This window comes from Marmota marmota, unplaced genomic scaffold, assembly GCF_001458135.2.
Source record: "Marmota marmota marmota unplaced genomic scaffold, marMar, whole genome shotgun sequence".
Taxonomy (NCBI): domain Eukaryota; kingdom Metazoa; phylum Chordata; class Mammalia; order Rodentia; family Sciuridae; genus Marmota; species Marmota marmota.
In genome coordinates, this window is record NW_025999895.1 from 5,161,028 (window position 1) to 5,188,872 (window position 27,845).

Here is a 27,845-nt window from a genome sequence, read left to right on the forward strand (position 1 = left end):
CGATCCTCAGCACCACATGAAAATAAAATAAAGATGTTGTGTCCACCGAAAACTAAAAAATAATTATTAAAAATAAATCTCTCTCTCTCAAAAAATTTTTTTTGTTCCCATGAATTTCTGTTCATAGCTCTTTGTTTTGTGTTTTCATTATTTCTTTTTTAAAAAAATATTTCAGTTATAAATGAACACAATACCTTTATTTTATTTATTTTTATGTGGTGTTGGGGATTGACCCCAGTCCCTCACACATCCTAAGCAAGTGCTTTACCACTGAGCCACAGACCCAGCCTCTTGATTATTTCTTAAGTGTAGCACAGTATAGAAGCAGACTGGAGGTTCAGAGTATGACATTTTTAAGGATCTTGAAAATGCATTCATATTGCCAAAAATATTTACCAATATATATTTCCACCCATAACGTGTAAGTGTTCAATTTGATGTTTGTGTAAATGAGTAAATAATTAAACTGATATTAGGAATTGAGTGGGAAAGTCCAGTTCATAGATTTAACTCAGATTATCATCATCATCATCATCATCATCATCATCATCATCATTTTGTGTGTGTGGTGCTGGGGCTCAAAACCAGGGGCTTATGCTTCCTAGGCAAGCACTTTACCACTGAGCCACATCCCCAACCCTATTTCTTTCTTTTTTTTTTTTTTAATAATCTGTGTTCTAGTAAGATTTTTTTGTTCTTTTTTGTTTTTGTTTTGGGTATTGGCAATTGAATCCAGGGTCACTTTACTGCTGTGCTAATCCCTAGCCCTTTAATTTTTTTAATTTTGTGATAGGACTTTTTTTTTTTTTAAAGAGAGAGAATTTCTTTTTTAATATTTATTTTTCAGTTTTCGGCGGACACAACATCTTTGTTTTTTGTATGTGGTGCTGAGGATCGAACCCAGGCCACCCGCATGCCAGGCAAGCTCTCTACCGCTTGAGCCACAACCCCAGCCCTGATAGGACTTTTTTATTTTACTTAAGGCCTTGCTAAATTGCTGAGGCTGGCCTCAAACTTGTGATCCTCCCAGGTTGTTGGGATTATAGGTGTATGCCACCATGCCCTGGCTGCTGCTTTTTTTTGGCGGGGGGGTACTGGAATTGAACTCAGGGGTGCTCTACCACTGAGCTACATCCCCAGTCCCAGTCCTTTTATTTTTTATTTTGAGACAGGGTCTCATAAGGTTGCTTGGGGCCTCACTTAGTTGCTGAGTGAGGCTGGCCTTGAACTTGAAATCCTCCTGCTTAGCCTCCTAAGTCACTGGGATTACAGGCATACACCACCTTCCAGCTTGCCTTCTTATTTTTATTCATGATTGCAGTTCTTTTTCCATGTTCTTTCTTTCTTCATTCTCTTTCTGATGCCTCTTCTCCTCCTTTACAGCCATCAAAATCCTACTGATTCTTTCAAGGCCCACCATTCATCCATTCTAGCCAAGAGTTTTAATAAGAACAGAATGATTACACATGTTCATTGAATTTGACAGTTACTTAGTTTTCCTGGTTGCCTTTTTAGCTGCATGATCCTCTTATACTGGAGGGTGGGTTCCTGAGAATGGGCATTGTGTCCTCTCTCTTTTGTGTTTTTACAGTTCCAGTCATACTGCCTTACTTGTTTTTAAGTTTTTCAGTAATTGCCAGCTGATATGTCACATCTGTAGTCGCTTTAAGTGGAATATCCTAAACCTCCAACCTTAATATAGAATATCTTATCCAAAGCACCACCAGCTTGGCTGAAAGAGTTTTGCTTATATTTTCTTACAGGGGCTACTGTTCCCGCAGACAAAGACGTCTCCGGAAAACACTCAATTTTAAGATGGGCAACAGACACAAATTCACAGGGAAAAAAGTAACTGAAGATCTTCTGACTGATAATAGGTATTGACTGCTGAGTGCAAGGCACTCAGTACATCTTGCTAATAGATCTATTGAATAGTTACAGTGTGCCAGACATTATCTCAAACCTTTTAATTATCTCATGTGACTCAGCAGCTCTGTGGGATGTGCATTTTATACTATTCCTGTATTCTAAAGTGAGGAAACTGAGGCTCAGAGATTCAGTAGCTTGTTCAGGAACTGTGTTAGGATGGTAAATGTTAAAGTTAGTCATTAGAATCCAGTCAGTTATTTTCGGGCTGAGGGTGTGGCTTAGTGGTGGAGTGCATGCTTAGTATGTGTAAGGACCTGGGTCAATCCCCATTGTTTCAGGGGAAAAAAAGGAATCAATTATTAGATAAGATTGTAGAATGCATATTTCAATGTCTAACACTTAAATCAATATATCTTAAATTTAGCTGTGTGTAAATTATCACAGAATCACTTCAGTAATGTCTGTTTCCACACTGAGTACACTGATACTTCACATTTGGTGAAAAATCGGTCTGTCAAGCAACGTGTATTGAATGTCTCCACGTCAGTTCCTCAAACTTCAGTTAGGGCTATATCATTTTCTTGCTACTTGTTTGTGTAAATAAAGTTTTACTGGAACACAGGCATACCAAATCATTTTATTGTTTATAGCTTACTTTTGTGTTACAACAGCAGAGTAGTAGTGACAGGGATCATGGCCTGCAAATCCTAAAGTATGTACTGTGGGGGCATTTACAAAAAAACCCATGTGCTCGCCAGTGGTCTGGTATAAGCTAGATGCCTTGTTGTATATAGAAGAGGGAAAGGAGGGAAAGCTCAGACAGATGTTAGTTCCTACTCTAACAGTGCAGAGTCTAGGAGTCTTGTGTAGAGGGCATAGTCAGAAAACTGGAGTGTAGAGAGAGTGATGGGTTGTGCAGGACTGAATGATTAGATCTCATGAGGTCCATTTAGAGTCAGAAATTAGGTAATGAAATATGACTCTCTTAGGATAGCAGGATTCTTTATTTTGGAGAGACTTAGTTTTTCTAAGTTTAAAGAAGATTAAGACAGTAATTTGAAGAAAGATTCACCCAGGATAGTAATAAAGGAGTTAGCTTATTGAGCACTTAAGAAGTGCTCTCTGGTCTAAGGGTCTTGTGTATATGACTACATGGGAAAGTGAGACACAGAATAATTAGTACTTTGCTCAAGTCACACAGCTAGTGAAGGCACTGGGATTCCAATCTGTTCTCAGGAGCCTTCATTCATCACCACTTCAGTACTGCCTCTTGAGGACTTAGTTTCTAACTGGACTGGGATGAAGGAGGTATTGATTCAAAGATGAAGCCAGATCAGATGCCTGGACTACCACTGTTTGACAGAATTTAGGAGGGAGAGGTCAGGAGTTCCAATTAGATGTGCCTAGCAGGTGATTAGAAATTTGAGGTGGAGCCTGAGTTGAGGTAAATGCTGATTTGGGAGTCAAGGCTGATATTGTGAGAGAAGGAAGGAAATGAGATTCTGAGTAGAGAAGAACCCCGAAGTGGGAAGCTGTGCCCCAGGGACTGTACTAAGTCTAAATGTCCTGGCCTTCGTTATTCAGCTTTCTCACCTCTCTCTGGTCTAGATATTTGCTTCTGGTTCTGATGGATGCTGAAAGAGCCTGGAGCTATGCCATGCAGCTCAAACAGGAAGCCAACACTGAACCTCGAAAACGGTTTCACTTGCTATCTCGCCTTCGCAAAGCCGTGAAACATGCAGAGGAATTGGAACGCCTGTGCGAGAGCAATCGTGTGGATGCCAAGACCAAGTTAGAGGCTCAGGTTAATGTCTTAACAATCCAGTGTTGTTTTACTGTGGAGATTAGAGATGTGGCCTTAAAAAAATAATCTGTAGCTAAACAGAAGAGAGTTTGCTACCTTATGAATTGATAGAAGAGGAAAAGTCCTTTCTGAAACTTGGCCTGGAGTTAGGACATGCTTAGCATGTGTAAGGTCTTGGGTTCAGTCTCCAGTATCAAGAAAAATAATAGTAAATAATAAAAAGTGAAATTATACCTCTGTTTTCAAGCTCTTGGGTTTTTATAATTAGCTTTAACTTTAGAAGAAAGGTCATGGTGCTTTTGGTGTGTAGATGGAAAGCTCACATCTTCTACCTGGGAAAGTTCACAAAATAAGTTGTTTTGGTAATGAAAATTTTTTAAAAACATGACAGAAATTGTAAGGTTATATTTAACGTGTTGTTTTGTTTTGTTTTACTGGGGATAAAACCCAGAGCCTCAGGCTTGTTAGGCAAACACTCTACTGAGCAAAATCCCCAGCCCTTTTTATTTTGAGACAGGATCTTGATAAATTGCCAAGGCTGGACTTGGATTTGTGATCCTCCTGCCTCTGCCTCCTGAGTTGCTGGGGCTACAGGCATGAGTCACCACTCTCACCTTAGCCTCCCCACAATTTTCTTTTTTGGTACTAGAGATTGAACCCAGGGGCTCTTAATCACTAAGCCACATCCCTAGCCCTTTTTATTTTTTATTTTGAGCAGGGTCTCGCTAAGTTGCTTAGGGCCTCGCTAAGTTGCTGAGGTTAACCTTGAACTTGAGATCCTCCTGCCTTAACTTCCCAAGTTGCTGGGTGTATAGGCATGAACCACTGCACTCAACATTGACCTCCACACTCTTGATATCAGAGTTAGGCTAAAGTGCCAGTTCTTTGGTATTGAAGCAGTTCATCTTTCTCCATTCGTCTGCAGGCTTACACGGCTTACCTTTCAGGAATGTTGCGCTTTGAACATCAGGAATGGAAAGCCGCCATTGAGGCTTTTAACAAATGCAAGTGAGTCTTCTGGTCCAAAGACTGTTGAAGTTTTGATTAAAGGTCAAATTCAAGCTGTGGAAATGTTGATTATTTTCTTTTATCCTTAGAACACACTAGTTCTGGCAGTTGGAAAAAGTTTCTAAGGACCATTTTTTGGTCTTAGACACCTTTTTCTTTATTTTCTTAAAATAATGCTGCTGTAAATCTGGCCTTTTTTTTTTTTGCTTGCAGAACTATCTATGAGAAGCTCGCCAGCGCTTTCACAGAGGAGCAGGCTGTGCTGTATAACCAACGTGTGGAAGAGATCTCCCCCAACATCCGCTACTGTGCATACAATATTGGTGAGCAGGGAATGAGGCAGTGCATCTAACATTTGTAGGGGACTTGCTGGGAGTTCTTTTGAGAGCCTGGAGTGTTTATTTAACTTTTTACCCCTTCCCTTGCTTCCATGCTTGGCCTGAGCTTTGATCCATGACAAAAGTTGAGATGTCAAAATCGGCCCTGCTCAGCATTACAGAAGGCAGTTCCTTGGCTTCTCTTACCATCCTGCCACCTTCTTTAACTCCCCAAGAGCAAGCTTAATTCTCTAGCCAAGGTTTTTTTTTTTTTAACATTTTTAGAGCAATTTTAGGTTCATAGCAATATTGAGAGAAAGGTACAGAAATTTTCATTTATCCCCTCACCCCATACTTGCATGACCTCCCCTCTTATCATTGTCCCCCACCAGAGTGGTATATTTGTTACAATTGATGAACCTACATTGATACATCATAATCTCTGATAATCCATAGTTTACATTAAGGTTCATTTGTGATATTGTACACTGTGGATTTGGATAGATTTTTAAAGTTAAGGTACATGGATCTGCCAGAGTGTTTTCGCTGCTCCAGTTAAGTTCATTCTTTGCAAAAGGCCTTATCTTCAGAAAATAGATCATACTGTGGACTTGCTACCATGTGCTTGTGGAGTGGAAAGAGCTCTGTAAATGTGAGCTGCACTGAGTGGTTCTTAAGAAAACAGACCAGACCCTTAAGGATTTTCTCCTTTCTCTGATTCTCTCTCAGGGGACCAGTCAGCCATCAATGAACTCATGCAGATGAGATTGAGGTCTGGGGGCACTGAGGGTCTCCTGGCTGAAAAACTGGAGGTAATCTAGTATGTACATTTTTTTGAAAAACTTTGGTTTGAAAGAAATTCATAATTCCATCCCCCAGGGATAGTTGCTATTAATATATGCATGTTTATATCTATTTTTTTTTTAATTTTGTTTTTTGTGGTACTGGGTAGGGAACCCAGTGGTGCTGCACAACTGAGCTATATCCCCAGCCCTTTTTTTATTTTGAGACAGGGTCTCACTGAGTTTCTGGACTGGCCTTAAACTTGTGATCCTCCGGGGCTGGGGTTATGGCTCAGTGGCAGAGCACTTGCCTAGCATGTGTGAGGCACTTAGTTTGATCCTTAGCACCATATATAAATAAATAATAAAGGTACATCAACAACTAACAAATATTAAACAAAAACTTGTGATCCTCCTGCTTCATCCTCCGGAGTAGTCAGGATTACAGGTTGATGCTGCTACCACACCTAAATTGTATCTGTCTGTCTATCTATCTATCTATTTTTTTGGTTCTGGGGATTGAACCCAGGGCTTTGTACATGTGAAGTAAGCACTCTACCAACTGAGCTATATCCCCAGCCCCCTATATATTTAAAAAAAATTTTTTTTTGGTTATAGATGGACATGACTTTATTTTATTTATTTTTATGTGGTTCTCAGGATCGAACCCAGTGCCTCACATGTTCTAGGCAAGTGTCCTACCACTGAGCGACAACCCCAGCCCTGTCTACATTTTTTTTTTTAAATATTTATTTTTTAGGTGTAGATGGACACAACACAAATGCCTTTATTTTTATGTGGTGCTGAGGATCGAACCTGGGTCCCGCCTGTGCTAAGCAAGCACTCTACCGCTAAGCCACAATCCCAGCCCCTGTCTACATTTTTAACAAAAAAGTTCTTTACTTAAATACTGTATTTCATTTTATTTATTTTCTAAGCAAGCAATGTAGATTCATAGAAAAAGTAAGAAATGTCAAAGATTGGAAAAAATATATTTGACTTTTTATAAGCTAATTATATATGATATTAGAAAGGAATCTAAGCAAAAATTTTATGTACTCTACTATATAAGGAGTATGATATGTTGATTATAGAAAGAGACAGTAGATTTCTTTTTTTCGTTGTCTAAGCTTTTAACTATTTACTGTTTTCCAGGCATTGATCACGCAGACTCGAGCCAAGCAGGCAGCTACCATGAGTGAAGTGGAATGGAGAGGGAGGACGGTTCCCGTGAAGATCGACAAAGTGAGGATCTTTTTGTTGGGATTGGCAGATAATGAAGCAGCCATTGCCCAGGTAAGGAGGGAGTCCTTACTCAGTTATGCTTTCTTCTGTGCATGTGGGAGGTTGTCCTCAAGTGTTCAAGACATGGTGGTTTGTTGGTGCTCATTTCTCACAAAACAAAAATTTACCTTAATGCCTTTGGGTATTTAATGTCTTTGGGTATTTAATGCCTTTGGGTATTTAATGCCTTTGGGTATTTGGTAAGACAGGAGATGCACCCTCTTGAATAAAATTATTTTGAAAACACAACTTTATAGGGCCGTTATGGTTAGAAAGCAAAGAGATTGCGATGACAGTCATCCACATAAAAATGGGAGTTTTAGAAGGCTGCTTGAAGAAAGGGGCCTAGCAGGTGGTGCAGCAGTGTAAGACTGAATCCCTGCCTTCCCTCTGACCTGTTGATCTCGACTCCCTGCCCCAAGGTTCATCTCTCATTCTGGGGCTTTTTCAGGAGCACCTTATTAAATCTGAATGTCCTGTCTCGTGTGGGGAATACATGTAAGATTCATGCAGAACTGTGCTTAAGCTGCATGCCTGACGTATTTGCATGTGTGTGGCTGTGAGCAACCAGATGCGTCCTACAGATAAAGAGACTCTGGTGGTCCTGGTGACAGGAGGTGGACAGTGACTGAGGCACATTTTAGAGTTCCTTCTCCATGTGAGGTGAAGGACATCCTTAAAAACAATAGCTGCTGACTGGCCTTTCCAGGGACCAGTGGCATTTCTAAGACTTCTCAGTTCCGCTGGGTGTAGGGTATAGAGGGGTGTTTTGCTAATTGTGTTGACAAGTTGTGTTATACATTCAAACTTTTTGACTTACTCCAAAATGGCTACTTTGGGTTGGAACAACATTGAGCAGTTGAAGAATTCGTACTGGTCATTGCCTCTCCCATTTCCCTTTCATTTGCTTAAAGGACACTAGAACGTTACTAGAAAGTTAATTTTTTCTTAAACTAAAAGATTAAGGAGGGCTTGGGATATAGTTCAGTCGGAAGAGTGCTTGCCTCGTATGCATAAGGCCCTGGGTTCCATCCCCAGCACTACACATACACGTATACAAAAAGACTAAAGAGGGGCTGGGGTTGTAGCTCAGTGGTAGAGTGCTTGCTTAACACTTGTAAGGCACTGGGTTGGATCCTCAGAACCATATAAAAGTAAATAAAATAAAGATATTTTATTTTTATTTATTTTTTTTTAGAGAGAGAGAGAATTCCAATATTTATTTTTTAGTTTTTGGCGGACACAACATCCCCGTTAGTATGTGGTGCTGAGGGTCGAACCCGGGCCGCATGCATGCCAGGCAAGCACGCCACCGCCCGAGCCACATCCCCAGCCCAAAATAAAGATATTTTAAAAAGAAGGGGGGCTGGGTTGTGGCTCAGCGGTAGAGCACTCACCTAGCACGTGCAAGGCCCTGGGTTTGATCCTCAGCACCACATAAATAAAATAAAGATATTGTGTCCAACTACTACTGAAAAATAAATATTAAAAAAAAAAAAAAGACTAAGGGACTTTTTTTGAGAGCATTTCATGGGCATTTTACCTGCTCTGGTGGTGGTGGTACCTGCTCTGGACTAGGGCTCTGGTAGCAATAGTTTTAATTGTGTAAATGAATTAATTAGGTACAGTTTCAAATGCTGGGAGAAGACAGACAGTTCTGTACCAGGCAACAGGGCACTCAGGAATTCTGGCTGGGAGTTTGAGGTGGAGGTCCATAGAGGCACATTATATGGAGGCAGCACCTTAGAAATGTATTGAATAAAGGATAAGAAAAACTAACATTTAAGTAATTTTCTTTCTTTTATTTTTGTAGTACTGGGGGTTGAACCCAGGGACACTCTATCACTGAACTCATCCCAATCCTTTATTTTATTTTTGAGACAGGGTCTCGCTAAGTTGCTGAGGCTGTCCTTGAACTTGAAATCTTCCTGCCATAGCCTCCTGGGTAGCTGGGATCACAGGTGTGCACCATCTCACCCAGCTCTGTTTTATGTTTTATCTATATGGAAGAGTTTTATTTAAAAAAGAAAAGGGAATTTATTAATTTAATGGAAATAGTTAAATTTGTTGGCGTAAAGATTTTTTTATGCCTTTTTTTTTAGTTGTAGGTGGATACAATACCTACTTTTATTTTATTTATTTATTTTTATGTGGTGCTGAGGATTGATCCCAGTGCCTCACAAGTGCTAGGCAATGCTTGGCAAGTGCTCTACCATTGACCACTGAGCCACAGCCCCAGCCCTGGCATAAAGTTCATAATAAAGTATTCTCTTGTCATTTAAATGTGTTTAGTGACAGAATGGTTGTCTCCTATTAGGTGCCTGGTTGATGTGCTAGTTATGGTGTATAAAATTATCTCTGGTTTTTAAGGATTTTACAAAAGCTTAGAGTCACTTCTAAGTATTGGAGACCTTTAAATAGTGTAGATCTAAAAAACATAGATGAAGAAAAGTGTGTACTAACTCCAGGACATTCTAGTAAGATTCTAACATTAAAAACAGTTAAATACCTAATGCCCTGTATTACACATATGCCAAATCAAGCCAGTAAGTAAAATAATTTAAGTAAAAATAAAATAAAATAAAGTCCTGCTAAATCTTTACATGTCCAGCTCCTTGGCTGGTTGACTGTTGAATGATCTGTGGGTTATTAATATGGGAAAGCCCTCTTTGGGTAATCGAGGGTAATCTCAGGAAGAACTATTTGCCCTCTTGGTGCCGCTGTCAGATTATTTGGCTGAATGTAACGGGTGCCTGGCCAGTTCTCAATTTTGTGTTGAGTTTTTCTCTATACTCTTAACTTCAATGTCTCTTATCCCAGCTCATATTGATATATGTCTGCCACTTACTAGGAATTGGAACGCAAGAGTTTAGAAGCCCTAAATTGAATACTGTAACTACCAATTTATTGAAAAGCATGGAAGGAAAAAATAATTCAGATAGGTAAAATATTAGACTGAAAAGACTTGGGCAGAGAGTTAACCAGAAGCGCTCAGTGGTAGAGCACTTGCCGAGAGTTAAGTTAGCTGTCAGAATCCAGTTTCAAATCCTTAATCTCTTTAGCCGAGCATTAAGTCTTCATCCTTAATATTGTCAAACTTTGTACTTATTTCTATATTGCACTTATTTCTTAATACTTGGTCTCTCCTGAATGGTCACTGGTGGTTACATTGTGAGGTTATTCTTAGTCAACTCTTTTGGGGGAGAGAGCAGTTTTAAGTACTGGTATGTTTAATAATTCTTTAAGTTCTGGCTAATTTTTGATGTTTTAGTGGAAGGGAGACTATTTGTCCTTTTCTTTAAAAAAGAAAATCCATTCTCTGGTGAGATTTGTCCCCTTCTTTAATAGATTTCCAGATATTTTATTTCCTCCCTGGGCTGGATGAAGCCTGGTTCCTGTCCCCACAGTTCTCCTAGGGGTGTGGTGGGAATGTGGCCAGGCTTGCCCTGAATGCCTTAGTCACACCATCATCTTCCAGCAATTTCTATAGACAAGTGAAAACAATCTGGAAAGCTGTCGTTAATAGCAGGGCACATAGCAGCAGTTTGCTCCATGCCTATCAGCCTGAAGACACTGCCTTAGACGTGAACCTGAGGCTGTAGACAGCTCATCCTGGATGTTTCACATTTTATAAAAAGGAAGCTAGAGTGTTTTAATTTTTTGAACTAGTAAGTAACACATTACTTCTGGACTTAAGATGTCTCCATTTCATAGGCGCCCCCTGGGGAAAAGGTCCAGCCTTTTCCCAAATTCTAATGCAGGGAGTTTGCCACTTGTGTTTAAGAACATGTCCTTGTTGGTTGGGCTTACCACATGACAAGCTGGTGTGTAGGTGGGGCATCCTGCCCCTGCATGTTGAGAGGTGTGTCTTGTTTCATTGTCCTTTCAGGAGTGATCTTGGCCTCAAGTATAAATTCTATAATAAAGTGTAAGCAGCTAGATAGATATATTAAAGACTTCCTTTTGGAGACATTTTACTCTGGCCAGGAAGAATCATGACAAGTTCTACTGAGAGATTAGTGGTCTCTGAGTCACTGAGCTGTGGGTGTCAAAAGGAAAACATAACTTACATATTCCCCTTTATTTTTTTAAATGTTTATTTTTTAGCTATAGGTGGACACAATATCTTTATTTTATTTTTATGTGGTGCTAAGGATTGAACGCAGTGCCTCATGCATGCCAGGCAAAAGCTCTACCTCTAAGCCACAACCCCAGCCCCATTAGTCTTCCCCTGTAGATGTGCTTTATTATTTTTTTTTTCATTATAGACGAATGTGATATCTTTATTTTGTTTATTCATTTTTATGTGGTGCTGAGGATTGAACCCAGTGCCTCACAAGTGTGAGGCAAGCGCTCTGCCACTGAGCCACAACCCCAGCCCCATGTAGATGTGCTTTATCCTTCATTATTGTTAAGACTTTTGTAAAATTTCTAGTGGGGCTTCGAATTTTGTGAAGTGTTGGGGAGGTTCGTGTTCAACTCCTTGCTACATAGATTTACTGTCCTAGCAAATAAGGGCAATACATGGCAGTGAAGAGGTTTAACATCCTAGCTTTTTCTTTTGTACTGGGGATTGAACTCAGGGGCACTTTACCACTGAGCCATCTCCCCTCCCATTTTTTTAGACAGGATCTCCCTAAGTTGTTCAGAACCTCACAGAATTGCTGAGGCTGGCCTTAAACTTGTGATCCTTTTATTTCAGTCTCCTGTGTTGCTGGGTTTATAGGCATGTGCCACAGTGCCTAGCTTTTATTTTCAAGCTTAAGCTGTACCCTACCAGAGGGATTGGAGACAGATCTTATGTAGCTGGAAAAATGAAATTTGTTCTTTTGCCTATGCACCCATTGCCTGAATTGCTGATCTATACCCATCTGAAAATGAGTGTTGGTGGCATATTTGTTAGAGTGCATTTTATTCAAACTAGTGCAGAGGTTCATTCTCCCTGCTGATAATGTGGCTCTGGCTCCTGTGTGGTTGGCTGTTTGGATTCTGACGCCCATCAAGGTGCTCACAATATCTTATCCTATTTGTTAAGTACTAGACAGCACCACTATTCCATAGGATTTGTACTTTTACAAATTTTGGCCAGCAAATTAAAGAATCTTGCTAACTTGTTGGGTAAAGTGTATTTCTCTAGAGCAGCACCATCTAGTACAGTGGCCACTCAACATATATGGCTAGTTCCACTTGTTTATTTATTTATACTGGGGTTGAACCCAGTGGCGCTTTACCACTAGACTTTTTTATTTTGTTTTTAAATCTGAGAAAGGGTCTCACTAAGATGCTGAGACTGGCCTCGAACTTGTGATCCTCCTGCCTCAGCCTCCCAAGTCATTGGGAGATATACACCACCACACCCGGCATCTAGTTCCATTCAAACTAATAAAAATCTCAAGTGCTCAGAAGCAACATGTAAGGATGCCACTGCATTGGATGGTTCAGAGAAAGCACTTCATTGTTGCTGAGAGTCCTGTTGTAGTGAACATGGACCCATGTCTGCTTAGAGTTACAGGCCTGTGCCCCTAGTTTGTTCCCCTTAGTGAAGAGTGGGAAACCCAAGTAACCCATAGGTGGAAAAGAATGTTTGCTTTAGATTGGGTAATTTACAGGGGAGACTTTTTTTTTTTTTCACACTGGAAACTAGGAAAATCATAAGAGTTCTTAAGAGAAGAAAAGAAAATTTTCTTTAAGTTCCTTCCAACCAGCCTTTCTTTGTGCTTCCTTAGAGGTCACTTAAATGTTAAGACATTTTTTCAGATGGAAAGTCAAGTACAATAATGGAATGTTGATGTTTTAATTTCACAGCAGGTCTGCCAGTAACACAAGTTCAGCTCCTTTCTGCCTTCCATCCATTCCCACCCGCTCAGTCAGATTCTTTAGGACGATAATGTGGTTTGGCAGATGTTCAGTTAGTGAATCATTTTTTTCACTTCTCCCAGCTGTGAAGCAGAAGGTGACACCCAGTACTTGTTAAAGACTGTCATCTCATTCTTTTCCACTTTGTCTGCTCAAAAAGTTGTTCTCAAAATAGACCACATGCAATATCAGAGTACAGAATGTCTGTGGGAAAGAGAACTCATTATGATATTTAGGAGAAATGCTTTTGATTAGATATTGATTAGTAATGTTTATCACTTGCTTGGATCTAAAAGAAAGTCAGAATTTACACATTGGATTACTTTTGTAAAGGGTAGTTCTATTGTCGTCCAATAGAGCTTGCCATTTTTTTCTGGAAGGAGATTTCTGGTGTGCTGTGCCTTGGTGTGAGTAAGCCATAGCTTCTCTAGAGGTTCCAGGTGCTGATCCTGAACAAGGTTGAAGCATTGGAGGACAGCAGAGGAAAGTTCTGTGACTGAGGAAATGTGTAGACCTGCTGCTTGGCAGATCCAGATCAGCCATACAGATGGCTTTCTCATTACCTTCACTTTGAAAATATGATTCCCATTTCTATGTGAATAATGGACAAGGCTGGGATGAAACCCTGGGAGAGGGACAATTAACAGCATCTCTGATTTGGACAGATGTGTGTGTGGGGGGGTGCAGGGTCAAAGCACCGTGATGCCCTCCTCCCCATGGAATACTGAAGTTCATTCAGAACAGTCTCTCGCTCCTCTCTGCCTCTGTTTAGGCTGAAAGCGAAGGAACCAAGGAACGGCTGTTTGAATCCATGCTCAGCGAGTGTCGTGACGCCATCCAGGCCGTGAGGGAAGAGCTCAAGCCAGATCAGGTAGGACCATCAGCTGACCTGCCGCTGGGGTCCTCTCAATCTGTCCTGTCCTTAGGGGGTTCCCAGAGATCTCAGCGTATACTGCCTCAGCCACTGGGCTTTTTTAGGCAAAGTGGTCAGCTGACAAACATCAAGGGCCTCTGGGCTCCATCAGGTTGAAAAAATTCATTTCTTTTTATACTTTTCTTCCTAATGGTTTCATCCTGTGATCTCAATTTTTTTTTCCATTTTAATTCTAGGTTTATTCAATGAATTTTCTTCATTCTACAGAACAAAGTACAAACACAACTTTATCTATAATGCTACAAAATTACAAAACCAGGGGCTGGGGTTGTAGCTCAGTAGTGGAGAATTTGCCTAGCATGTGTGAGGTCCTGGGTTCGATCCCCAGCACCACATAAAACTAAATAAACAAAATAAAGGTATTGTGTCCATCTACAAATAAAATTATTTTAAAAAAAGCTAACAAAACCAAAACAAATTTTATAATACTGACAGTACAATAAACCCCCCCCCAAAAAAAAAAAAAAGGCAATGTACATGTGTACATGTTGCCAAGGTTGATCTCAAAATTCTTACCTCCAGGCATACTTCTCTGTGTTCCCTTTTCCTAATAATGTCACTGTGATGCATTCAGCTTTCTGGGTAGAAACCTCCCTGTCACCAAGCCCACTTGCTATCCCTATGTAGTGCCTCTCACCTGTTGTTGCTTCCACCTGTTTTTGTTTTGGTCTTGCAGTGCTGGGGATCGAACCTTGGGCTTTAAGTATGCTATGTGAGTACCTTACCACTGAGCTACATCTTCAGCCTTTTGATTTTTTATTTTGAGACAGGGTCTCACTAAGTTGCTAAGGCTGGCCCCAAACTTCTGATCCTCTTGCCTCAGCTTCTCAGGTAGCAGGGATTACTAGCATGGGCCACTGTACCCAGCTTTTAATTATAGCCTTTCATTGTATACCTATACTATAAAGATCTCTTAATTGCTTGAATCTTTCTAAAGCTCATTCCACTGTCTAATTATAAAATAGTCCGATGATTTTTCCCTAGGTCTTTTTTTTTTTTTTTTAAGAGAGAAGAGAGAGAGAGACAGAGAGAGAGAATTTTTTAATATTTATTTTTCAGTTTTCAGTGGACACAACATTTTTTATTTTATCTTTATGTGGTGCTGAGGATCGAACCCTGTGCCCCGAGCATGCCAGGCGACTGCATTACCGCTTGAGCCACATCCCCAGCCCTTCCCTAGGTCTTGATCAGTGGTCTCCAAACTTATTTTTATGATAATGTGCCCTGTAATTGAACATGTACCTCTGATGTGTTTATTTATGAATTATATACCTTTTTATTCTTCTGATTTGTAATATACAAAATTCATTAAAGTAACATTTCAAAACAGAGATAAACGTGACTAGAAGTTCTTATTTCCTCTGTACCTACGCTTCTTGGTCTTGAGTACCCACCCACTTTCAAGACTACCGTGTGGCACACCTAGGGCAGGTTCCTTAAGCTGCTCCCCCAGCCTGCTTCTGTCTTGCGCTCTGCTGTCTCCAGCTGCTGCACTTGGTCTTATTGTGCCACTCCCAGCTGAGTGTTTTCCATACTCTTGAGTCTCCTTTTACTTCTCACTCCTGGATGCTCTTACCTCTCCCTTTCTACCTATCCAAATGCCACCTATTTCTTGAGGTTCACCTCATAGCCTACCGTCTCAGAAGTATGCCTCTACCATTCTAACCCACAAAAATCTCTGCATTTTCTATATTTCTTTTATTTTTTTAGATGTTGGTGGACCTTTATTGTATTCATTTCTTTATATGCGGTGCTGAGAATCAAACCCAGTGCCTCACATATGCTAGGCAAGTATTCTACCACTGAGCCACAACTTTAGCCCACATTTTCTATATTTGTAATTATTCCAGCTGTAATTTCTCTATGGTAGTCAATCAAATATTGCCTATTTCGTTTTTATTATTTACTTATTTATTTTGGTGGTAGGTATTGAACCCAGGGCCTTATGCATGCTCAGCACATGTTCTACCACTGAGCTACACCCCCACCCCTTTATTTTTACTTTTTTTTTTTTAATATTTATTTTTTCTTAGGTGTAGATGGACACAACACAATGTCTTTTATTTTTATGTAGTTCTGAGGATCAAACCCAGGTCCCGCCCATGCTAGGCAAGCGCTCTACCACTGAGCCACAATCCCAGCCCCTATTTTTACTTTTTTTATTTTTCTGTGGTACTGGGGATTAAGCCCAGGATCTTACACATACCAGGCAAGCACTGAGCTACATCCCCAGCTCATTTTATTTTATTTTGAGATGGGGTCTTACTAGGTTGCCTAAACTGACCTTGAACTTGCAGCCTCCCTTCCCCAGTCTCCCAAGTAGCTGGGATTATGGGTGTGTACCCCACACCTAGCTAACATTACTTCTTTCTCAAAATGTATTGGATTTCTATTGTGGGAAAAGATAACAAATTTGCCATCTTTTTTTTTGGTTCTGGGGATGGTTCTGGAGCTGTGGCTCAGCGGTGGGGTGCTTGCCTTGCGTGTGAGGCACTGGGTTCAATCCTCAGCACCACATAAAAATTGTGTTCATCTACCATTAAATAAATATTTTTAAAAATGGTTTTTGAGTTGCTTGGTTTGCTCAATTAAATCACTGCTTACTCCAAGTAGTCATTTGCTTCCTTCTGCCATTAAGCTGTCATTACAGTACGTTTCCCTTCACCCTCAAGTAGTCCTCAGGTAGGCTGGACTCCATAGGACCTCAACAGAGGGTCCTATGGAGTCCAGCCTACCTCACTCACAGGGGTTGAATGCACAGGGGTTGGGGGGATACCTCATAGAATGGAACAAATGTGGCAAAACAAAGCTGCATTTGTGGTAATATTACCACATTCAGTGGCTTAAAATAACGTATTTATTATCTTACACTTTGGGAGGTCAGAATCTGAAGTGGCTTTTCAGTGCTGCTTTCCTGTTGGAAACTATAGAGGAATCTGGGGAGAATCCATTCCCAGTATTCCAGAGAATGCATTTCCTGGCTTCTAGAAGCCATCTGCATTCCTCCATCTTCAAAGCTATCAGCTGAACATCTTCTTTCCTCTTCCCTCTTCTTCAGTTCCTATACCTTCTCTAACTCTGACCCTTCTGGAGCTGCTTCTTCTAAGGATCCTGTGGTTAGGTTGGGCTTATTTGAATGATCCAGGATAAGCCCAGAAGCCCTTAATTTAATCACATCCGCAGTGTCTCTTCTACTTTATGAGGTGACATCGTCACAAATTCTGGAGGTTAGGATACAGGTCTTAAGGGGGCCATTATTCAGCCATCCAGAAAAGGCAAGCTCTAAAGAGCACACAGCACAGGATTAAAGCTTGGGTATGAGGCACAAACCCTAAAGGGAAATTGCAGACTGTCTTTTTTTAATACTTGGGGTAAGATTCTGGGAGAATGGGGCAGGGAGCCTCAACTGGTCAGTATTCTGAATTCTGTTAGTCAAGGCCCAGTTTTAGATGACAGTGGTATGCTATAATATGTTACCAAATCTTTTAATAGTTGAGGACCCCCCAAACACTAGTCTGTGTATTCAGGGGATTTTGAGAACCACACCTCTGAAGGAGGTGTTCAGACCCACAGATAGGAGTTTTACTTTTTTACCTTTTTCACCTTCTGCAGAAACAGAGAGATTACACCCTTGATGGGGAGTCAGGAAAGGTATCTAACCTCCAGTACCTGCACAGGTAAGGGTTATTTTACTTTTTCTAATTTTCAAATATGTGTGTGAGTTTATTTTTTGCAGTGGATATGATCAAACCCTGGGCCTTGTTCATGTGAAGCAAGCACTCTATAAGCATTGAGCTATACTGTGAATTTTTCTACTATTATTGTTGTAAAATATATCTATTCGAACAAAAGAGTATAAATGTTTGTGCACATTTTATTTTATTTTGTTTTTGTTTTTGCAATACTGGAGATTAAACCTAGGTGTGCTTTAACACTGACCTACATCCCTGGTGCTTTTTATTTTGAGACAGGGTCTTGCTTAGTTACTCAGGCTGGCCTCAAACTTGTGATCTTCCTGCCTCAACCTCTCAAATTGCTGGGATTACAGGCATGCGCCACTCTGCCCAGCATACATTTTAATTTTTAATTTCTTGGTAGCATGATGGCACACATTTGTAATCCCAGCTACTTGAGAGGCTTAGACAAGTTGCAAGTTTGGGCAACTTAGACCCTATCTTAAAATAAAAATTGAAAAGGGGAAGAAGTTGGGCACAGTGGTGCACATCTGTAATTGCAGTGGCTCAAGAGGCTAAAGCAGAGGGATCAAGAGTTCAAAACCAGCCTCAGCAACTTAGCAAGGCCCTAAGCAACTCAGTGCGACCCTGTCTCTAAATAAAATATTAAAAGGCCTGCTGGTGTGACTCAGTGGTTGAATCTCTAGTGATGCAAAAAAAAAAAAAAAAAAGTTGTGTGTGTGTGTGTATAAAATGTATATGTATATATAATTTATTAATATGTAACAAGTAACATTACTGCATATAAGTACATTTTATCATATAATAGTATACGTACTGCAGTTGGGTACAGTGACACACACCTATAATCCCAGTGACTTGGGAGGCTGAGGCAGGAGGATCACAAATTCAAGTTCAGCCTCAGCAACTCTAAGCATGACCCTGTCTCTAAATAAAAACTTTTTTTAAAAAAAAAGGTCTTGGCATGGGCTGGGGTTGTGACAAATCATGTGTGAGGCATTGGGTTTGGTTCTCAGCACCATATAAATAAAAATAAGTAAGTAAACAAATAAAGGTCTATCAACAACTTAAAAAAAAAAAAGTCTGAGCATATCACTCAGTGGTAGAGTACCCCTGGGTTCAGTCCCCAGAACTAAAAAAAAAAAAATGGTTTGTATTCTGCTTTGTATTATATAATGTAAGCTTAGAAGGTAGAGCACGATTCATAATTTCAAAGCTCCCTGTGTCCCCCCCAGCTTATTCCTCCCCTTCTTCTAGAGCTAACCACTCTCCTTCCTAGTGCCAAGCTCTGATTTTTATTCACCTTTGTGTTCTGAACATTTTAAAGTTGTCCCTTTCATGTTTAATTTCTCCTCAAGTTTTATTCCATCTGTAGTTATTTTTGTGTAAGGTAGGAGTCTGCTTCACTTTTTTGCATCAGGATAATGGGTTATTCTAGTACAGCTTACTGAGCACTCCACCCTTTCTTCATGCTCTGCGGTACATTTTCCTCTTGTGGACACCCTCCACTGCGTTCCGCTTCATTGACCTACTGGTCTTTACTTCATTGGTGCAGTGAATTACTGTAACTTCACATTAAGTCCTGAAAGCTAGTAGAGGAAGTTCCCATCACCAGGTATTTCCCTGGGCGTGTCTTGACCATTTTCTTTGTGATTTTAAAATCACTTTTGTCAGTTTGGTGTGTGTGTGTGTGGGGGGGTGTGGTATAGGGGATGAACCTAGGGCTCCACCCACATTAGGCAAGTGCTTTACCTGGGAGCTACACCTCCATTCCTGGTTTTCATTTTTTTTTAAATATGGGGTAGGGCTGCAGGTATAGCTCAGTGGCAGAGCACATGAGGTCATTCAAAAAGAATAAACATAGGTTATAGGTTATTTTGTTTTACAGAGGAAAGAAGAGTGACCTTTTTTTTTTTTTCCGCTAACATTCTGGGGAGAAATATTACCTCTGAAAACTACTTCTCATCAGACTTTTCCATTTGACCTTGAAAGTTTATTTCTTAGCCACTGCTTATAACTTAGATGATAAACCTACCATTTCCCTTGCCCATCTTCTTCTTTTTTTAATCCTTGTGTTTGTTGCTGTAACCCTGGGCCTCGCACACACTAGGCAGGCACTCTGTTACTGAGCCACATACCTAGTCCCTTGTGATTTTGTTTTTATTTTAAAAGAAAAAAAAAAGGGCTGTGGATGTAGCACAGCAATAGAGCACTTGGCTAGCACACACAGGACCCTGAAGTCCATCCTCAGTGCTGCAAAAAAAAAAAAACCAGAAAACAAAAATCAGTATACTTTACACTCGGTATCCATTTTTAGGTATTTGGTATTATGTGAATGTCATATTGACTGCCAGATGACTCAGATACATAGAATACTAAGTGAGAGAGGCCCTGAGATGTTATCTGTTTCAAGAGCCTGAGGAGAAAGATGTGGCTCCTTGAGTCTTGGTGACCACTTATAGTCACTGAAGAGGCATCCAGAGTTGCTCTGACCTTCTGACCTTGAAAAGACTCTCCAAAACCTTTACCAGTGCTGAGGAAGTTTGGAAACCTTGGGTCCATTCTTTCACCTTCAGATTAGCTAGTTTCAGTGTCATGGATTTCCATGATGGGAAGGCCAGATTTGAGGAAAAACAGATGAACCAGAAATCAGGTGGCTCGTATCATTTTGTGTATAATAGCTTTTGGCAGTCTGAGTTTTCTGCAAAGCTTTTTAGGAAATTTATCTCATGACCTTCTCAACCATTTCTTGGAAGCAGCTGTTCTTAATTTTGTTCATGAAATAAAGTCTTTTGGTATTCACCTCCTTATCTCTCTAAATGACATGTGTACTTGCTACTTCTTGATGAGTCATTTTTCAACCTTCCAGTGTAGCCCTAGTCTTGCCTGCTTTGTGTGCACACCACCACTAACTACATCCCCAGCATGGCTTTCCCAGTTTTTATGCCATCTAAAAGCTTATTTGTATTCTTTTATCTTTGTTGTTGTTGAATAGTTTATGAGATTTTTGTTCCCAGCAAAATCTGGTTCTTCCAGGTTGCTTGTTTTCCCTTTGGAGTTTGGCCTCCTCTTTCTTATTAGAGGTTTTTCTTAATGTCTACTGATCTTGCTCCCCACTCCAGTGGAAGGAGGGGGCTTCTCAGGTGGGGTTGCTGTGTGTGTGTGCACGGGGCTGCTTGGGCATGGTCCTTACTTAGGTGTTTGGCTCTTCTTTTCTATGGAAAAAACCCCCTAAGAATCTTACAGGGTTTTCTCTTGGGCTGGTCTGATCCCTGGAATATATCTGGCCGTTCTTGTTCCGGAAGCTGAGTAGAGAGGGCCTGGGGTTCACACTTGTACTTTATAGTCTCTTAGTCCTCATGGACATTATGAAGTTCTTGACCTCCACTGGCCTATGTCCCTGACCTCAGGCCTCTTTTGCATCCTCTCAAGAAATGGCCTCTAGCCGAGTAAGGTAAGGTTTGAGAGTGCTGAATTCTTAAACACTCACCATGTTTTTACTCCAACCTAAAATAAGTATTACATGTCTTCTTATATCCACGTGGCTAGTGAGCACAACCATCTAGAGAGACTGTCTCGAAGAAGGTCATTGAGGAATGGGGGCAGTTGTGCATGCACACACCTGCATAGGCAAGTCTTTGTTCCAGAAACTGGCTTCCACCCATGGACCTTCTTAGAGACTAGTAACAGCCTCTGAAGCCAAGAGCTGTGTGACTCAAAAAATATACAGAGGACCTAATTTAATCTGAAATAAAATTTTGTGATAAGATCTCATTCAGGTTCCCTACAAATTTGCCACTGAATAGCTGCTCAATTAAGAGGCCCTGTGAGCCTGAAGCCCAGATCAGATAGCCCTGATGTGTGACACACCCTTACTTCACATGTCCCCTAGGTCAGTCCTAACTTATAGTCCCAACTCATAGAGCTTCTCTAAGTATGATCTGAGCTGACACATGGTCCATTCCAGCTACCTAACTTACATCAAGCTGTCGACGGCAATCAGGCGTAATGAGAACATGGCCAAAGGCCTGCAGAAGGCTCTGTTGCAGCAGCAGCCAGAAGACGACAGCAAGCGCTCTCCCCGGCCCCAAGACCTGATCCGGCTCTACGACATCATTCTTCAGGTGACCCTTGGGGACCAGGAAGGCAAGGACTGCCTTCTGCCTGTGTTGGACACCAGTGACTTAAGTTTGCATACAGAAGGGCCATGGCACCAAGGAACATTTAGTAAATGGATGAAAGACAAAGATCTTGGCTCATTTTAGTGGTCTGTGAGCCCCATACTTCAGTGTGTTGAAGTGGAGAGACTCATAAGCCCACAGGTATTAACAGGTATTAACTTCCCTATGTAAGATATTCTCTCTGCAGCAGTGGTACACCTGTAGTCCCAGCTGCTTGGGAGGCTGAGGCTGGAGGATCACTTGAGCCCATGGGTTTGAGACCAGCCTGGACAGCATAGTGAGACTGTCTCAAAAAATAAGTAAATAAAAAGATATTCTACCAGACGCTCTGGAGACCTGAGTTCCTACTGTCTCAGCCCACTGGGAGTTTGTTAGCTAGTAAGATTGCTATACATGCATACACACACACAAGGTATCTGTATAGCTGCCAAATGCGTGGGTCACTCCGAAATAAAAGTTCAGAGCTGGAAGATCCCTTCCAGTCCAAGAAGTCTCTGAAGGTGGGTGAGATATGAATTGATTGGTAAACTTGGTGTCTTAGAGGGGGCCAGGGGACACCAGATGCAACTATTGCCCTCACAGACTTTGCTCATCATTTTGATCACAGACTTTTTTTCTGCCCTTATCTCTTCTTATAAGGTCTCTGACAAGAACTTGTTCTGAGGTCTTCTCATTTTCTTTTTTCATCTGTTATACAGAATCTGGTGGAATTATTACAGCTTCCTGGCTTGGAGGAAGACAGAGCCTTCCAGAAAGAGATAGGCCTGAAGACCCTGGTGTTCAAGGCATATAGGTAACATCCTGAGAAGGACAGCAGGGCTGTCTTATGCCTCACAGTGGTTCTATAAGTTTTTGGCCATGGCCTACCCCATAGTAGATGGAGTTGTTACCTACTAGGGTTTTTGAAAAAAAAAAAACAGATGAAACAGGTGGCACACACCTCTAATCCCAGCAACTCGAGGGACTGGGAGGCAGGTGAATGGCAAATTTGAGGCTAGCCTCAGCAATTTAGCAAGTCCGTGTCTTAGAATACAACTTTTTTTTTTTTTTTTTAGATGTTGGGTGGGCCTTTATTTTGTTCACTTATTTATATGTGGTGCTGAGAATCCAACCCAGTGCCTCGCACAAGCCAGGCAAGTGCTCTATTACTGAGCCACAACCCCAGCTCCCATGAATACACTTTTTAAAAAGACTGCAGATGTAGCTCAGTGTTAGAGTACCTCTGGATTCAATCTCCAGAATCACAAAAAAAGGACAATATGAACAGAGATGAGTCATTGCAGAGAGTGGCAAGTGCGATTTTTTGGGGGAGATGGGGTACCAGGGATTGAACTAGGGGGCACTCACCTGCTGAGCTGCATCCCCAGCCCTATTTTGTAATTTATTTAGAGACAGTGTCTCACTGAGTTGCTTAGCACCTCTCTGAGGCTGCTTTGAACTCACAATCCTCCTATCTCAGCCTTCCAAGCTGCTGGGATTACAGGTGTGTGCCACGGGGCCCAGCTGGCCAGTGGGATTTATATTTCTGCCAGACAAGTGTTTCCTCCTGCCTATCCGAGGCTGCCACCATCCTCTTTTGGGGAGCTGTCCTGTGTTTGCAGAGTGCGCTAGTAAGCGAAAGACGGGCTATGTATTGAACCTAGGTGGTCATCTCTGATTGCTGGGAAGGACCTGTACCTTAGCCAAGCAAACCTGACCATTGTTGTGGGGGGTTCCAAGGTGGTGATCCTGAATTTAAAATTCTGTTTCCAAGTTTGAAGTAAGCCTAAACTGCATGGAAAGCTTTGCTCTTGGGCAACTATTGCTTTAGAATACTGTGGCTCTTTTTCCCTCCCCAACAGGTGTTTTTTCATTGCTCAGTCCTACGTGTTGGTGAAGAAGTGGAGCGAAGCCCTCGTTCTATACGATAGAGTCCTGAAATATGCAAATGAAGTGAATTCAGATGCTGGAACCTTCAGGAACAGCTTAAAGGTGAGCTATCAACTGCTCCTTGTCTCCCAAGTCCAGGAGGTCAGGTGGTGAGATGGTGCAGGGGCCCCTCTGGGGGCATGCCTGCAGGGTGCTTCCCAGGCTGGATTCCTGGTCCCCCTTGAGCTGTAGGCTGAGTAAAAGATGGGTGTCTGGGTCCCTGTCCTTGACCACCAGAGAGTGAACATGTACTTTCGAAAGCCTCTCAGTGATTCTAATGTGCAGTGAAGTTGAGAACCACTGGCAAGGCCTTCTTGTACAGAGTATGTCCAAGCCCAGTAGCATGGGGAGCTGGTTAGAATTGCAGACTCATGGGCCCCAGCCCTGACCTTAAGAGTCAAGAGTCTGTGTTTTGACTGGACCCTAGGCAATGTGGGTGTCCAGTCATGCTTAGAAAGTACCCATCTGAAATACAGCCTGAAAGACTCCACAGCTTGCTTGATCTCACTGATTGGCGAGTACCACCTAGCTACATAATCTTGTAGACTGCTGTGAGGAGACATAGCTTTTTAAACATTGGCTGGGCCAAGGAATCTATGTGTGTTTTAGAGTAGAGACTGTTGAAAAGAAAATTAGTTTTACTGTCATTCATGGAGTCACAGTCAGCATTTGAGAGCTGCTGCTTTGTGCCTGGGACACCAGGCCCCAGGAGGAAAAATGTCCTCCTGGTTTTGGCCTTTAGAGAGCATGTGGCTTTATAGTAGCCTGAAGACCCATATGTGGGAATCTTGCAAAGACAGAGGGTTGGGACTAGGACTCAAGGGCAGAGCACATGTTGAGCATGTATGAGACCCTGGCTTTGATCCCCAGCACCACAAAAGAGAGGCATGGTGTACAGACAAGGGAATAGGAAGGAGGGATGGAGGTGGGGCAGAAGAGGGGTATGGATAGTGGCAGCATCACTACAGTGGGATGTCATTTGGGGACAAAGCCACAAAGCAGTATGGATCATTCATCTCTGGAGAAAAGAATGAGCTGTTGTATAAATATCCACCTGACCTTATATGCTGAATGGTTTGGGGGAAGTGTCAGAGAATGGAGGCAGGAAGGATTATGTAGTGGCCAGACCTTGTCAGATCATTACCACTATGCCAAGTAATTCTGAGGCCAAGAGCAAGGTATCACTGTCCTAAAAGTGGGGAGATGTAGTGGCTTTGATTCTGAGCACCTGCTCTGCTCCCCAGGCTGCGGCTGCCACAGTCTTCGACATCTCCACGCTGCAGGATTTTCACCTGCCAAGTGGAGGTACAAATGATCCTAATTGATCCAGAACATTGATTCAACACCTAGGTGGACGGTTTAGAACAGTGCTGGCACATGGGACATTTTGTGCATGGTCACTTTATTAATATTACCATTACTATTTCAGGCATCGTTACTGAAGCAATGGCATAGCTTTTCCCTCTTGAAACAGGCCAGTTTTGTTTTTGTTTTTGTTTTAAATAGAACCATTTTAAAAGCCCCAATCCTATGAGAATCCCAGTGGGATCGCATAACCCAGGTTAGTGTGGTGTGCCGCTCCGGCCCGGCCCGCTCCTGAGCGCGCCTTCTCGGAATCATTGCAGGACCTGCCTGACGTGCAAGAGCTCATCACCCAAGTGCGGTCAGAGAAGTGCTCCCTGCAGGCTGCAGCCATCCTGGGTGAGCCACTTGCCTTGTCTGGGCTACTCTGTCCCCAGAGTTCCCTTTCCTGTCCCTCCTCTTCTCCCCCACACCCTCCCTACACTAGCCACTATTTTAAGCCTAATGTGGAAAAGGGTTGTTGCATTAGTTTGTTTAAGCATTTATTTTTCCCAGGCTTTCCTTCCTTTTTTGTTTGTGGTACTGGAGATTGAACCCAGGGGCATGCTATACCCTTGCCCCTTTGTATACTTGAGACAGGTCTTACTACATTGCTCAGGCTGTCCTTGAATTTGGGGTAAATCTTCTGCCTCAGCCTCATAATTAGCTGGGATTATGGATGTGTACCACCCTGCCTGACTGGGGTCTTTTCTTTTGCCACATTAGGCACTGAACTATACAAAGGGACTTAGAGGAACACTGTCATACTGTCCTTTCTCCCCCTCACCATCTTGCATCCAGCTGTGGCAAGGCCAACCACAATAGATCTGGGAATAATCATTCCTTTATATCAATTCTTGGCAGAATTTGGACCCAGAAGGGAGATGGCTAACTCCCTACATGCTGTCTACCCTTGCTCTTGGATTTAGAAGTCCCGCTTGAAAAGACTTCTCTTTTCTTATTGAATCTCTGTGATACTTTCAGATGCAAATGACTCCCATCAAACAGAGACTTCCTCCCAAGTCAGGGACAATAAGGTAAGCTGGCTGTGGTTCCTGAGGAACTGGAGGATTAATAACTCCCTTGGAATGAGTAAATGTATAGCAGAAGGCCCTTCCTTTCTAGAGAAATCCTCTATTTATTCTCCCCCACCCCACCCCACCATTCTCTTGTTCTGAGGCCTGTGAGTTGCCTGGGTAGTTGGGTGTCTGAATTGCCCTAGGGGAGAACACAGAGGAAGTTGTTGCTGTGCAGCTTTGGAGAGCTTTGACCTGAACTTCAGTAGACCTGTAACCCGTTGGTGTCATTGACTGACCTAGAGTATAGGGCTGTGGTAATGCTCCATCCGGAGATTGTGGGAATGGAAAGAGAGAATGACCATGGGAATGGAAAGTAGTGAACTGGGTGCCCAGAGCATAGTGAAGTCCCGCAGGGGGCTCTTCTGTGATTAACACCTTTGATTTGACCTCCAGCCTCTGGTTGAACGGTTTGAGACCTTCTGCCTGGACCCTTCCCTCGTCACCAAGCAAGCCAACCTTGTGCACTTTCCACCGGGATTCCAGCCCATTCCTTGCAAGCCTTTGTTCTTTGACCTGGCCCTCAACCACGTGGCCTTCCCACCCCTTGAGGACAAGTTGGAGCAGAAGACCAAGAGTGGCCTCACTGGATACATCAAGGGCATCTTTGGATTCAGGAGCTAACCAGGCTCTTCTTTGGAGGCAGGGGAGATTCTGACTCTAAATCTGTTGTGAGAAAGTCCCAGCAAGTTCCATGGTATTAAATCCAGGTCTATATTGGCCCAGGGTGGAGCTCAGCATGCTCAGCCCTGCCTTCCTATGTCTTGTGTGTTTGTGCACTTACGTTCTTAACCCATGTTGCAAGGGCACCCTTCCCTCTTTGGCCATGTGTCAGGGTTGCTCTGTCTCTGTACCTCCTAGGGGACCTCTGTTGTCTGGTCCCCTGTGAGCCATGATTGTTTACCTTTGGTCAGTAATACAGTCAGGGTTCCACACAAGGATGGGTGGGGCCTTGAAATGTTAGGTCATGTTTCTTCAGTACCATGGATCTGAAATGAACTCATCCTTGCTGTGAGCATCCAGAATCCTTGAGGTTTGTTGATGACTGTGAAGCATTGGCAGTGTCACCCCAGAGTTATGGTCAGCCTTATCCCCTTCACCTCCAAGTAAACATAAAGTTTCAGAACAAGCAGAGAGCTCTATTTTTAGAAGAAATACGTTACATTCAGAAATGACGAAACCAAATCTTATATTAAAAGGCAAATATGATGGCGACTGTGCCCATTTTTTACATGCCCTCCCTCACATCCAGCCCAGCTCTCCTCGGGGCCCTGGTTGAATGAGCCTGTGAGGTTGAGTGCGTCCTGGCTTCTGGCAGCTGGGTATATAGTCCATGCCAGATTCGGACCTGTTAGAAGCACCATTTTTAAGAAGAGTTCCCAGTCTGTAATTTCAAATGCCATCACATTTTAAATCAGTCTCCTTCTTTACCCTTTTACTTCTCTCCTTAGTCATCCTTTTTTATTTTTACTGTGGCATCAATAATAGACACCAAAAAAGCAATGTAAGAAAGAAGGAATAAAAGTGATTTAAACATGAGCTATATCTGACACCTCTGAGTCCCTTTGGAAGTCGAATCTCACTTGTCTCACAGCAAAGAAAACCCACCCAAGAAATAGCAGCTCATGTGTGGTGCAGACATTGAGCAGACAGGGCTGCTTGAAGGGAAGGCTGGAGACAGAGGGTCTGAGACTGTTACTTCAAGGTGGATCCCTGCAGTAGGCACAGCCAGGCTCCCTGTTTCCCAGCCATGGTAGGAAGGGGTAACCTGGAGCTGGACAAGGACAGTA

The 27,845-nt window shown here is 42.1% G+C and overlaps 1 protein-coding gene across 4 annotated transcripts; it reads left to right on the forward strand.

Annotated features, from left to right (window-relative positions):
• The first annotated feature begins 1,715 nt into the window (after positions 1-1,715).
• On the forward strand, positions 1,716-27,594 carry Srp68 (signal recognition particle 68). 4 transcript variants are annotated; one of them, XM_048797827.1, is made up of 12 exons: positions 1,717-1,877; positions 3,478-3,673; positions 4,599-4,681; positions 4,895-5,004; positions 5,728-5,810; positions 6,936-7,076; positions 13,693-13,791; positions 17,467-17,531; positions 21,517-21,673; positions 22,429-22,523; positions 23,572-23,701; positions 25,145-25,339. In XM_048797827.1, exons 1-12 carry the CDS (start codon positions 1,816-1,818, stop codon positions 25,202-25,204), a joined length of 1,281 nt encoding a protein of 426 aa, XP_048653784.1. In that variant the 5' UTR covers positions 1,717-1,815; the 3' UTR covers positions 25,205-25,339. The 4 variants fall into 4 exon arrangements, with proteins under 4 accessions (XP_048653785.1, XP_048653784.1, XP_048653787.1 ...); XM_048797829.1 differs by lacking the exons at positions 1,717-1,877; positions 3,478-3,673; positions 4,599-4,681; positions 4,895-5,004; positions 5,728-5,810 and adding exons at positions 25,964-26,016; positions 26,452-27,594 and having other exon boundaries at positions 6,938-7,076; positions 13,665-13,791; positions 25,264-25,339; XM_048797828.1 differs by lacking the exons at positions 17,467-17,531; positions 21,517-21,673; positions 22,429-22,523; positions 23,572-23,701; positions 25,145-25,339 and adding an exon at positions 14,031-15,185 and having other exon boundaries at positions 1,716-1,877.
• Positions 27,595-27,845: the final 251 nt, after the last annotated feature.

Coding starts and splice junctions, on each gene's coding strand:
- Srp68 (XM_048797827.1), top strand. CDS start 1,816: ATGGGCAACAGACACAAATTCACAGGGAAAAAAGTAACTGAAGATCTT. Junction 5,811..6,935: donor TCCTGGCTGAAAAACTGGAG/GTAATCTAGTAT, acceptor ACTGTTTTCCAG/GCATTGATCACGCAGACTCG. Junction 23,702..25,144: donor CCTTCAGGAACAGCTTAAAG/GTGAGCTATCAA, acceptor TGTTTTAAATAG/AACCATTTTAAAAGCCCCAA.